General features: G+C 37.6%; 1 protein-coding gene across 1 annotated transcript in view; it reads right to left on the bottom strand.

Moving 5' to 3' along the window:
* Positions 1–13,218, bottom strand: part of SATB2 (SATB homeobox 2) — a 207,994-nt gene that overhangs the window by 93,390 nt on the left and 101,386 nt on the right. Inside the window, exon 6 of the mRNA XM_007935347.2 lies at positions 8,789–8,891. Within this exon, the coding sequence (XP_007933538.1) occupies positions 8,789–8,891 (103 nt within the window). The remainder of the gene's footprint in view (positions 1–8,788; positions 8,892–13,218) is intronic.

The following is a 13,218-nucleotide window of genomic DNA, read 5'->3' as shown; positions in this document are numbered from 1 at the left end:
GCTTGCTTCATAAAATGAGTTAGGGAGGATTCCATCCTTTTCTATGTTTTGGAATACTTTGAGTAGAATCGGTATCACTTCTTCTCTGAATGTCCCTTCACCATTCTTAAGCCACCTCCCCACCCCCATCTCCAAAACCCTGTCTTCTTATCCCTTTCATTCCTTTCCCCTGACAATGAAGAAGGCACAGCCATTTCTCTTTCTTTCAAAGGCAAAGCTTCATCAGTGCCCCAGATCCCATCCCTTCCTAACTTGTAAACTCTTGGTTATCACCTCTCTTCCTTTTCAGAGCCTTTAGCCTCCACTTACTCCATCCTCTTTCTTCCTGACTATTGGGAGGCATGGGAGGAAGGATTCCATGTAGCCTTAATGCTGCAGTTAACTAGTTTTATATTCTTTCCTCCTTAAATTAGAATCTGTTGTCTCTATTTCCTTGCCACGTCCTTCCTCCATACCAGTTGCTATTGAGTCCAATGTGACCTCATGCACATCAGAATAGAACTGTGCTACCTAAGGGTTTTCAACAGCTGATTTTCAGAAGTAGATAGGCAGGCCTTTCTTCCAAGGCACCTCTGAGTGAAATGAACCTCCAATCTTTCCATTTACAGACAAAGTGTGTTAACCATTTGCAAGATCCAGTGACTCCCTTTCCTCTGTAGAGGCCAATAGTTTCTCTTTGTTCTTGCACTACAGAGAAAGAGCTCTTCCATTGTCATTATGGCCTCCTTTTTGACAAAGCCAAGAGTCTCCAACTACCTCTCCTCCTCTTGTCACCCTTAAAAATGGTTCCCCACTGGTAACCCCTCCTCCCTTGGCTTCCAGGACACCTCACTTTCTCCCTAATCACATCTTCTTAATCCACAGCCCTTTTCCTCTCAAAGCTTCTTTCCTCTAATGTTTTCTTCTCTTCATTACCAAATGCTCCTTTAGTACAGTTTCAATAACCATGTCCAATAAAGTGGCTCCAAAATCTATTCTCTAGTCATATCCTTTAGTCAAGGAGACTTGGTAGGATAGTGGCTAAAGCATTTGGCTGCTAACCAAAAGCCTGGCAGTTTGAACTACCAGCTGCTCTGCAGGAGAAAGATGAGGCTTCCATAAAGATTTACAGCCTTGGTAACCCTATGGGGGCAGTTCTACTATAGGTTGCTATGAGTCAGAATTGACTCGATGGCAGTAAGCAGGTAGCTAGGTACCCTTTAGTTGGCTGCTTCCACATTTGAACTGCCTAATGGACATTTCTACTTAGTTTCTCAGCTATCATTGAAGTACCTGCAACTTCCTCTCTGTTCATATTGTTCTATATCTGTCAAAAACAATCAGGAGTCACTTAATCTCCAAACCTTGAGTCCGATTTTGACTTTTCTTTCTCTTCTCCGTACCCATATAGACCCTAAACAAGCCTTATTGGCTCTTCTCAACTTGCATCTCTTACATTGGTCACTTCCTATCTTTCTCACTGCTGCCACCCAAATCCAAGGCCTCCCTTCCATATACCATGGTGATAGATTCTATGTGGCCTACTTCTTTCAGGGTGGACATGCCACCACCCCCTCCCAACCTACCCCACCAGCATACACACATTCATACCTGTACACAGGTATAGACTGGTTCTACAGGAATCTTTTTGAAAAACCACCATTTTCACTATATCACTCACTCCCTTGTTGAGAAACCTTCAAAGATTCTTGAAATACCTCCACAGAGCTTTCAAACTCATCTAAAGTCTGGCCTCTATTTTTCCAACCTTATTTTTCACAGTTACAGCACAAATGCTCCCAAGAGCTAGAACATTTCTGTTCCATCATCTATATTTGGTGTCACCACCAAGCTCTGCCTTTCCTTTTCACCAATCAAAATTTTAGCCATTCTAGGCATCTACTATAGTATCACAATAAAGGTATCTGCCATACTAGACACACTGGACCATCCATAATTTTCCAAATGCACAATGCTCTGCCGTTCCTCTTGAACTTGCAGTTGCCCAAAATGTTCTCTCTTCTCTTTTCCTCCTTGTAGAACTCTACTTGTTCTTAAAAGTATAATCCACGTGCTCCTTCTCTAGTATCTTCCCCTCCTCAACCCTGCCACCCAGCAGATAAAACTTTTACACCTTTCCCTGTGCTACCAGGGCACTAGTTCATACAACTATACATTTGTCACAATGTATTTATAGGGACACCTCTTCTGCCAGAGTGGGGGAAACACAATCTTATGTGTTTCTGGATGTTTCTGTTAACACTGAAGATGGTACATAGTAGAAGCACACACTAAGTATTTAATTAAAACTATTTATTTTAATTAATTAATAACTGTCATTTTCTTGCAAGAAGTGACTGTGTAAAGCTCCCCACTGTATTCCCAGCAGGTATACAAAATAGATTCTCAAATTTACTTAAGAATTTCAGGGAATACGTGTTATATTACTAATTGTTTCATAAAGATTGTGAGCTTTTTGAAACAAGGAACTTTGTCATATATTTCTTTCATACACTAAATATATATGATGAATGCATAGATGTATGGCTGGATGAATAAGTGGACTAGTGAATGAGTGAAATAAACGGAGGGAGGGAGAGAAGGAAGGAATCTAAAAAGGTAGATCTTCTTCCCTTTCCATTCATTTATAACATGTATTTACAATGGCTTTATACATAGTGTCAATAGAAGCAGGGAGTAAATTCATTTTAATCTACAAACCACATTTTGTTGATGAACAATTGTTTTAACCTTTAACCGGTAATGAACAAATTCAAGCCAAAACAGCAGCAACCAAAACAGCTAGACTGAGCTTCTTCAGAGCCAAGCAAGGAATTAACCTGCATCTGAGTTAAGTGCCCAAGGCATTCCCCATGCACCATTCTTCCACCTGCTGATACAACCAGTAAGTTTCCAATCATAGGACCAACTGGACTAAGGTGATTGATACTTATTATTAACTGACACAGTGAAAATACACAAAGTTATTGCAAATGTTAGAAGACCAGTGAAATGGAAACTGATTGGTTATAGAAGTAATGTTTCTATTTCTTTGGATTTAATATTTACACAAAATTTCAAAGAATTTGATGTAGGCATTACTTTCAGCAAGGTACAAGGTAGGCAGGGAGCAGACAAATTTCTTTGCCAGAACACATTTATTTAGTTCCAAAGCTGAAAGTAAATTTCTTTCATGACTCAAAAGAGTTAGGTAGACAAAATTAAGTTACTTTTACCTCATCAGGGCTAACAACAGCAGAGGAAGGAGTATGGGAGTTTGATTAAAGGCATTGTCCTGACCGCCGACACTGCCACGGCTAAGCAGGGGCTGCCTTATGGAACCAGGTCAGTGGAACATTGATTTTTCTATTCAACTCTGAGGCACCACTTTGCAAATGACACAACCATTTTTGGGTACAAGAGGTGCTTTAAATGTGGTAACATTATATCATTTCAGCTATAATGATCATAATTACTTATTTCTTTTAATCACAACCCACTTAACCACTTTAGTACAGAGGACTAGTTCAAGGAGTTTAATTTTCATTCAACATCTAATCTTTGTGTTTACCGAAACCCTTCATGGGCTTTGTTTACTGTCTGCTTGCTGGCCTGGACGTTTGATCTTGCAAGACTAGATCAGACAGGGTCAGATAAAATACTGATTACTAGAATAAACCAGGCTTGGGGAAGTTACATACTGGTTTTTAAAATTCTCTCTTCTCTCGGCTTTTTAATATTTTGCAAAATAAATCCAAATAAACACATAAAATTAAGACAACTAGCAATCAGTGGGTCCTCGAGCAATGATTGAGAAAAGGAAAGTGATGGGGATAATTTTGCACTCTGGTCCAAATAGGAGGTTTGGTTAGGGTCACACAACCTAATGGTATTATTTTATGACACAAATAATTTTATGACATTCACCAGTATCCATGTGAACTTGCAATGACCCCTTAACTCCTGAAACATTAAATACTTGAGACTTGCCTAACCAAATATGATAACTCATTTGGCATGGGGTACCCAATAAAATACACTTTAGATATGAAATTATTTTCCTTTACCTTATTAATTTTTAATTGCGATACATATAAAATATATAAGACCTTTGTCAAAGCACTTTCTAATTCTGATGCCCTGCAAATACAGATTGCCAGGAAGTATAATTTGTGATGGGATTGCATCCATAATTACCATTGATTGAGCTCCATAAAAATGACGGGACAAGTTCACATTTAAATAGAGTTCATATAAAAAAAGAGTTGTATTAAAAAATAATTATTTTATTAAAATGTGTAAAATTTACTAAAGAAAAATTGAGAGGATAAATTTCATAATGGAACAGAAAAACCCATGAAAAAGACTTCTTGAAACTAATATTGCAACACATGAACATTTCTTGGTTTCTGTGGATTATCGTTGTGCCCAACATTAAAACTCCCAGTCATTAGTCATTAAACGACTGTTAGTATTGGTTTTTGTTTGTTTGCTTGTTTTCTTTCTGCTTTTAGATAGAGTGTATATGTTTTTCTCGCACTTGGCAGTTTATGAGCTCTACATTGAAAATCTAGGCCAGAAGCAATTGTAGTATGAGATGACCAGCAATAAAAAACTGCCGTCAAAACCACCCCATACACCAACTCCATTTTCTTCAATATCAAAAACTCCTGGGAAACAGGTTCATGGTTCTGGACCTTAAAACAAGAGTACACAAACTCTGTCTCCCCATCTATCCTGAATTAACTCTAATGTTAACTCAAATATGTCTGTGTCAACTATGATTGTCTTTGAAATTAAAGAATAAAGATAAACAGAAAGTGCTTTGCTATGATCACTAGGGAAAATAATGTTAACATGCTAAGCCAAACCAAGTTAGGACTTTTTCAAGAATAAGTGTAAATAGTTTAGCTATAATAACAACAAATTCAAAAAATGTACATTAAAATGTTTACTTCAAAATTTAGACCTTTCCATTTGTATATGGTTTTCACATCTGTTTTTAATGATATCAAATTATTGATTGTTCATTTTTCTCATATTTATTTAAGCATTAACTATAGAATTTGCAATCTGATCTTCCTTTTTTCTTCCTTTCAGTAGACTTTTATTTTTGCCAGGTTTTAGTCATATTTACTTTGATCTTTCAGAATATGTAATTATTTTACTGTTTATTTATTTCTATGAGAAAAGAAAAAAAAATTTGACCTAGGAGATCTATATGTGGCAATTTGTAACAGATTCACATAGCTTATGTTTAGGAAATCATGGTTTTGATTAAGAAGTAACCATTTAGTTCCCAATGTTTTATTAAAACAGACATTAGCAGATAATAAGAAACATATTTAACAATGTGGCTTGCATTAAGTTTGCGACATCAGTGAGTTAACCTAAAATGTTCTTCTATACTGAGTATCGGTCATAATTCATGTAACTTTGGGGTAGAAAAAAGGGGTTGTGGAGGCAAAGTGGGACATGATACTTTGACCCCTGGATTCTCAGAAGAGCCCTGAGACAGAATCCTGGCTTTGCTACCACTGGTTTCCAGATCTGCAATTCACCATTACTGTTCCATTTTTAATGCTGTGACTTTTTGAAAGAAATTGCTAGGTGTGTCTTCTGAGGTGCCTCTAGGAGGGTTCAAACCACCAGCTTTTCAACTAGCAATGGAACCCTTGACTTTCTGTGTCATCCAGGGATACCCTGCAATGCATTCACTACTTCTTTTTTTTTCTCCCATTTTGAAAATACATGGGCACAAACAAAAACTTTACAAATAAAATCATGACTTTCCAACAAGAAACAGGTACTACAAAACAGGAAATGCCACAGCAACATCCCATCAAAGCAAAAATCTTCCATCACATGAAGTGTGCCTGCACAGGTCCAACGTTTCCTTTTTTCTGAGGGTCGAAAGTTAATAAACCACACTCCTCTGGGTGTTTATTTTCTGCACACCATTATACCTGTCATGAATTCTTTGTTTTTCCTCCCACTCCCTTGCTTGATGAATCAACACCACTTGAACTGTTTTACGGCAGATTGTGTTTACTTCACACATACCTTAACCTTCCCTTTTCTCCTCCTACTGACACACACACATGCACGCACACTCTTTCAAGCAGCAATGACGAGCTCCATCTCCTTGAATAGCATGTGTACACAGTGCCTGACAGCCCCTTCAGGTGCGGATCCTTGACCTTCTGATTGAAATCAAGGTCTCAGCTGCTTTTACAGCACTTGAAAATTTAACTGTGCATTTACTATCTTGAAAAAAAAATAGAGCTTGAAGAACTGCATCTCTGAGATAGAAAGGCAAAAAGTTGAAGATGAGTGTTAATGCACATGTGAACACAACACACGCATGCACACAAACACACACACACTCACTCACTCACTCCCAGATTCTATAGTGGCAATTCTAAAAACACTAAGTGAAGGGCTTCCAGTCTTTTTGAATCTGGAATTATACTCTAGCCTATGAAAAGAGGACATTCTCTTCCTTTCTTTTATAACAGCAAGTAAATGGGATCTAACAAATGACCTTGAAGCTACATGATTCTTTTGATTGTTAGCCAAAGAGGGTATGTTCAAGCACTTTAGCAATCCTATTGAAAAAAAAAAAAAAAAAACTAGAGGCAACACAGGAAAAAAAAATTTTTTTCTGAACCACACAATTATGTTTTATAATGAGGAGTTACTTATCTTATACTGTATTAGGGGGAGCATTAATAATATTGTAAATCAAATGCCCAAACTGGAAGGTAAAGAATCTCAAGATTTTAGACTACATTGAAAAGAAACGGATCTCAATTCAATTCCCAGTGCACTTAACTTTGCCTGGGTAGTTCAATATCCAAGGAACCCTGGTGGCACACTGGTTAGCCACTCAGCTGCTAACCTAAAGGTCGGTAGTTTGAACCCACCAGCTGCTCTGCAGGAGAAAGATGAGGCAGTCTGCTTTTCCATAAAGATTTACAGCCTTGGAAACCCTATGGGACAGTTCTACTCTGTCCTGTAGGATCGCTAAGGGTCAGAATCGACTCATGGGCAATGGGTTTGATTTTTTTGCTTTAGTTCAGCATCTCAACTTTCCTTATACTTGTCTATTTAGCATTAAATTATCTCATTCCTTTGTAATCAGAAATGTGCCTGGAAACCTCATTTCCTCAAAAGGTAACCTTGTAAACAAGCTTCCAAATAGTCAACAGCCAACAAACATTACTTCAGACCCTGTCTTCCCAAAGGAAACCTGCAGGTAGTAAAACAAATAAATGCATCCTCTACTTCTACCTTCCCACCATAAATTCTCGTTTGGCCCTCAGATGGGGGCAATGAGCTGTCAGCAAGGCTATGCACACCAATAATAAAGCAGAATGGATGGCATTCTAATCATGCAAAACAGGGACTGAAAGGACCCTCAAATATCAACAGATCATGTTACAAAAATTTCCCCTAAAACCTCTCAGAAGCTACCAGCGTTTATCAGGAATGAAGAGAGTACAACAGAATTTTTCCAACATTGACACACTTGCAAAAGCAAGATATCACTGATACCTTTAAAGGGCTAGGCAATGTAAATAGTATGGTATTTATTATATAAGGAACTATATTTTCAGGACCAAACATAATTCCTCATATATTACTACTAGAACTACCATTAATCAAAAAACCAAGCCAAATCCATTGCTACTGAGTCAGTTCCAACTTTCCAACTCAGCAATCCTATAGATAGAGTAGAACTGCCCCTATAGGGTTTCCAAGATTGCAGTCATTACAGAAACAGACTGTCATATCTGTCTTCTTCAGAGCTGTTGGTGGATTGGAACCTCTGACTTTTTCATCAGCAGCTGACTGCTTTAACCACTGCCTTAACAGGGCTCCAGGACTATCACCACTAATTATTATGTCCATAGAGGAGCCCTGGAGACTTGTTAAAGTGTCTGGCTGCTGACCAACACATTGGTGGTTCAAACCCACCATCCTCTCGGAGGACTAAAGACATGACAGTCTGCTTCTGTGAAGATTTATAGCTTTGGAAAGCCTATGGGGCAGTTCTACTCTGTCCTACAGGGTCACAATGCATCAGATTGACTTGAGAGCAAACAACGTTCACATAGTTAGTATTTATGAAGAGGCTACTCTGAGCTAGTATTATCTTATTTAGCCCTCACAGCTACCCAGTGACTAATATGCTGGTGGTGCTAATACCTTTGTGTTAAAATTCCAATTCTCAGATGAGGCAATTGAGGCTTGGTAGAGTTAAATACTTTGTGCCAGCTCACACAGCTAGCAAGTGCAAGGCAAAGATGTGCATACAAGTCTGCATGACTGAACAGCCTTTAACCTCTGCTCTGCAATTGTCTCTAAATGACTGAAACATCAAAACTCCATTTCTGACCAAAACTGCCCTGATATTCCACAACAACCATTCCAATATATTGATCAGGTTGTAAACTATAACCTGAGATTTAACCTATAGTGATGACTTCTATTGATTGAGCTTTTTGAATAGACATGACTATCTGGAATAAACCATTGCAAAATATTTCTAAAGATTTCAGGCTTCCTATGCATCTCTTGTGAAAACTATAAACGTCATATATTTACTAAGAAATTTACTTTTCATTCTAATACCCTCTTGGCTGTAAACGAACGAATATGGATCACATGAAAGAAATATTAAGACTCTTAACTTATTCAATATAAAACTATATAAACTGTACCAAAAATTGGCATAAATTCCAAAGAACAATTCATTGACCTAAGAAACTGATAATAGGCTTTAAAAACAAAATGGTCAGTTTACCTTTAATTTTCTTGTATTTCTTATACCATCTCCCAAACTCCTGGCACTTGGTTGCTGACACATTGGCATAATATGTGCTATTTACAATGGATGAAATCATACTCTGCAAAGAAAAATAAAGCTGTTATTTTTCCAAATACAAGTACTCCTCTTTAGGGGCAAGTATGGGCACATTACAGCCCACACCAATCTCCTCTGTCTTCTAAACTTGAAACTCTAACTCTCCTGCAAACAAAAGTGACTCTTTAACACCAAACATGATTACCTGAATTTATATTTGCATGATGCCAGCTAGTGCTTTCTCTGAAGAGCCAACCCTGGGACAATGTCAAAGATGGAGGGGGTGGGGATATACAGATTAAATGCAAGGAAGAAGAGCTGTGACTTAGGAACCAGAGCAAAAGGTTCTATCAGATGCTCTATTATCCGTAATCCAAATAATGCCTTTCAGATGTTTCTGTTCCGCTTCCAAAGGCAACAAGCTTACCCAGCCAAGAATCTGAGAACATCCGTGCTACTCACTGCAGAACAACATTTAGGGAAATAAGTTAAATTAATATAATTTATAGAAACGTGTGATTAGCACTTGTGTGAAAATCCACCAAATGAAAAAATTAACAGTGCTATTTTAGAGCACAGCAAACTAAACATAACTCTTGTACTGTGTTTCAACCAAAAAGGAACCAAAGCTCAAACTTTCTGAGTGTTTAAATACACAATTCCTCTGGACTCTTCATCTTCCTCTCCTTCCTCAACTCATCCTTTTAGCTGATTTGTTGGTACTTGGGATCAAGAGGAAAGAACTGGGGAACACAACCTGATTTACCACTGAAAAATTAAATTTAGAGGTCCACGCCTTGAATTAAATTCTTACAAAGATGTGTTTGCAGTCAACATGACATGTTTGGGCCAACATTTATGGCAGATGTTAACTTACACTTGAACTGACTATGATAATACATGCCTATGTTTCATACATATAGTTCTGCAAATTCTATCTACAAACAAATGGACATAAACAACTCAAGAGACACAAATGACCTGTGTTAGGTTTTACATCTTGCCTTGAAATCTCATCTTTCTTTAAAAAAAAAAAAAAAGCTTATCCCCAGACATGGAGCAGTTCAGAGAAACCTTAGAACTTGAAATTACATTTCTACCTAGTAGTAGAGATTAAAAAAAAAAAAAAGTAACAATAAATCAAGGCATTGGCAAGTTATTTACCAGGAGGTTCAAACACCAGCAGCCAGTCCTTCTAGACTCTCTCTGAAAACATTCCCTTCTGTAAGCCCTTCAGCCACTCTCATTTTTTGAATCACTGTTCAGTCCTGGCAAGGGAGGGGGTCCTAATTCAATTTACAGAAACCTCTTTGGCCCTTTCTACATAGCAGATGGCCATCCTCCCCCAGTTGCCGATCTCTAATCGACAATGCCGTTCTGTAAGGGGAGAGAGTAAAAATTCTTTTAATCCCAGGGCCAATATCACCTGAGTGTATTAGCAAATTTATGGAACCCTGCCGCTGTTTTAGAGCATCCATGGAACCCTCATTTCCCTGAGGTAGGGAGTAAATCTGTCTCCTGGTTAGCTGGACTAGCTTCTTCCTGGGCTGAGCTTTCCTGTCTCTTCCTACACTGTGAGACCCTTGAGGACAGTGACTATGTCTGTTTCATTTTATTCCCCTTTAGTGTCTAAGACAGTTCTAATGTGGAATATCTGAGTCACTGCAATATAATAGATGAAAAGGGACAGAGATGAATTTAAAAATGCTAAACTGAAATATCATAATAAAAATTTGAACATGAAAGCACCCTAATAATAGAATGCACCAGCCACACTGGTGTGTGTGAATAATCACAAATGTACTTGTCATCTCTCTGTTGTTTGCATAAATGTTATCCTCCATATAGGCATAGGATATATAGCTATAGCAGGAATTACAGTTAAACTCCATTTTGCAAAGTAGTCTAGAAAACATACTGAAATTGAAAGTGACTTAAGGATAGCCAGGAACTGCATTAGCCTCTCTCTAACCTCTGTGCTCTGTCCTTACTTAAACTGCATCTTCACTGCTTGACATGAGTGTCAATCAATCTATGTGACAAGAAAAATGGTATCTGGGCTTTTATCAGCTCCACCACCAGGTCCTGTACTAGTGTCAGACTCCTATGAGTCACTTAAAAAGGAAGAGTTGGCTACCCAGAGTCTCAGTCACATTTCTTTTCCTGCTCAGCTTATTATAATCAGTTCCTATCTCTACTGATCTCAGAATAAGAAAAGAAACACGATTAAACTATATGCTGAGAAAAGAAATTAGGTAGCAAAAAAAGACAATTTCCTAGAAATGAGAATCTTTAGACACTAGAAATGTTTGAGTTTGTACCACATTTTATTCATCTTTTCATTCCCTGCAGGGCTTGACACATAGTTGACACTCAAAATACTTTTACTGATAAGAACTGCTATGAGAGAGTTTTAAAAACAGAAAATGTACATCTTGGATATGGTTTAGATAAAAGGTCATGGTCTTTTTTTTTTTTTGGCAAGGGGGGATTGGTTTTGGTTTTTATACCAGTAAAATCCAACTACAAAGCAATGAAAAATTGACCCTCTTCTCAATAGAAATGAAAATATGCACAAGAACAATTGGAAGAAAACTTAAAACTTTACTAAAAGATACTACAACAAACAGATAACCACAATGACCTTGGAAAGGGTGTTTCAAAATGTTTTAAGAGCTTTTTGAAGTTTAATCTTTATACAGTAAAATCCATCCACTTAAAATTGTACAGTATGATGAGTTTTGAAATCTCAATATTTTAACATTACCCACCCACTGCCACTGAGTAGATTCTAACCCATAGGGACCTTGTAGGCCTTCCAAGGCTGCCAATCTCTGCGGAAGCAGACTGCCCCATCCCTCTCCCTAGCACAGCTGGTGGGCCCAGACAGCCGAGTCCCCAGGCAGCAGCCAAACGCCTCAGCCACTGCACCACCAGAACTCCTTTAGCAACATGAGTCTCTTCAAATACACTCAATGTTGTCCAAATAAAATTCCCAAGGGAATTAAAGATGGGAAACTGGCAGGTTATTCTCAAATTCACTTTAAATTTTTCTAAGAAATATTTGAAAACATAGGAACCATAAATTGGTGATTTTAACTGTCACTATCAACACTTTTTGGGGAAAAAAACAACAAATATCTAGTATATAAACAGTGTATACTGAGGCAGGAATTGATTTAAAAAAAAAAAAATTCAGTGGCATAGTCAAAAAACGATCCTGTGTAGGTGGGTATTTATGGGAAAGGATGTTCATGCTCATTATGCCAGTTTCAAAGTGACATGAGCATTCTCTAATCCTATATGAGACTGCCATGTTCTCATAGGCTGAGTCAAAGTCACTAGGCCTCACTAGAACACGGGGGACATATGCTAAAAGGGAATCTTCATGTAAATGTCCACTTTTTTTTTTTTTAATCAAAACTTAAGTTAGTTAGATGCAAAGTTGAAGGGGGCTAACACAGCACCAGCATATACTGATTTTCACTCTGTAGAGAACAATGGGCTACACAGGTCATGGGGCATGAAGAGAAGGTGTATTTAATTCATCCGGACGCTGGGGTGTTTTCATATTTTAATGTCAGTGAAATTAGGATACACCTTCCAATCAACAGCATCTGAAACCTGATGAGATACATTTGCTGCAAAATGGGATTAGTAATGATTAAAACTCCTCTCACCTACCACCCTGCCAAAAAAAGATCTAATTTCATTCCCTGCTTTTAAAAATATGTATATAATTTTTCAGTTTATGTTGTTCTTTTATGTTTTCCAATCACTGTAGACTAACCAATAACTACACTTTTAGGATCTTCTTGATAAATGAACATGATCTGAGTCTACTCTTTCAATTTATAATACAACCAACTCTTGAGTATCATCTGTGTTAATATAAAGCAATACTGATACAAATAACCCGGGAGATATGGGTTGTTATTTTGCAACTTAAACAAAGGAACTATGTTTTACTGAGGTTAATATGAAAATCATTTTCCATTTACCAAGCACACAACACTTTGTATGGTCCGGGGGGGTGGTTAAGAAAGAAAGGCAGGGGGCACACATATAATAAGCAAGCGGGAGAGCCCCTCTTCAGATACTTAAGATGCTCAGACTCAACCACAAATATCACTCAGGCAGGTACTGCAGATAACTATGTTATGAATAATGCTATATATTAAGATAAATAAGAAACTTTAACATGGCTCCTCAACTACAAAAACTTTTGGAAAATTTTAAGTATCTTTTTTCAATAATCATGAAATTTTAAGTATGAAGATTTTGGGTGAGGGAAAAATAACATCAGAGATTTTTTTATTTGCAGTCAATGTGACCACAACACAACTTGCCACCTATATTTGAAAGTTATG

This window comes from Orycteropus afer, unplaced genomic scaffold (assembly GCF_000298275.1).
Source record: "Orycteropus afer afer isolate SDZICR_OR568_19922 unplaced genomic scaffold, OryAfe1.0 scaffold00002, whole genome shotgun sequence".
NCBI classification, from domain to species: Eukaryota; Metazoa; Chordata; class Mammalia; order Tubulidentata; family Orycteropodidae; genus Orycteropus; species Orycteropus afer.
Note: the sequence above shows the minus strand (reverse complement) of the source record. Positions and strands in the feature narration are given on the sequence as shown.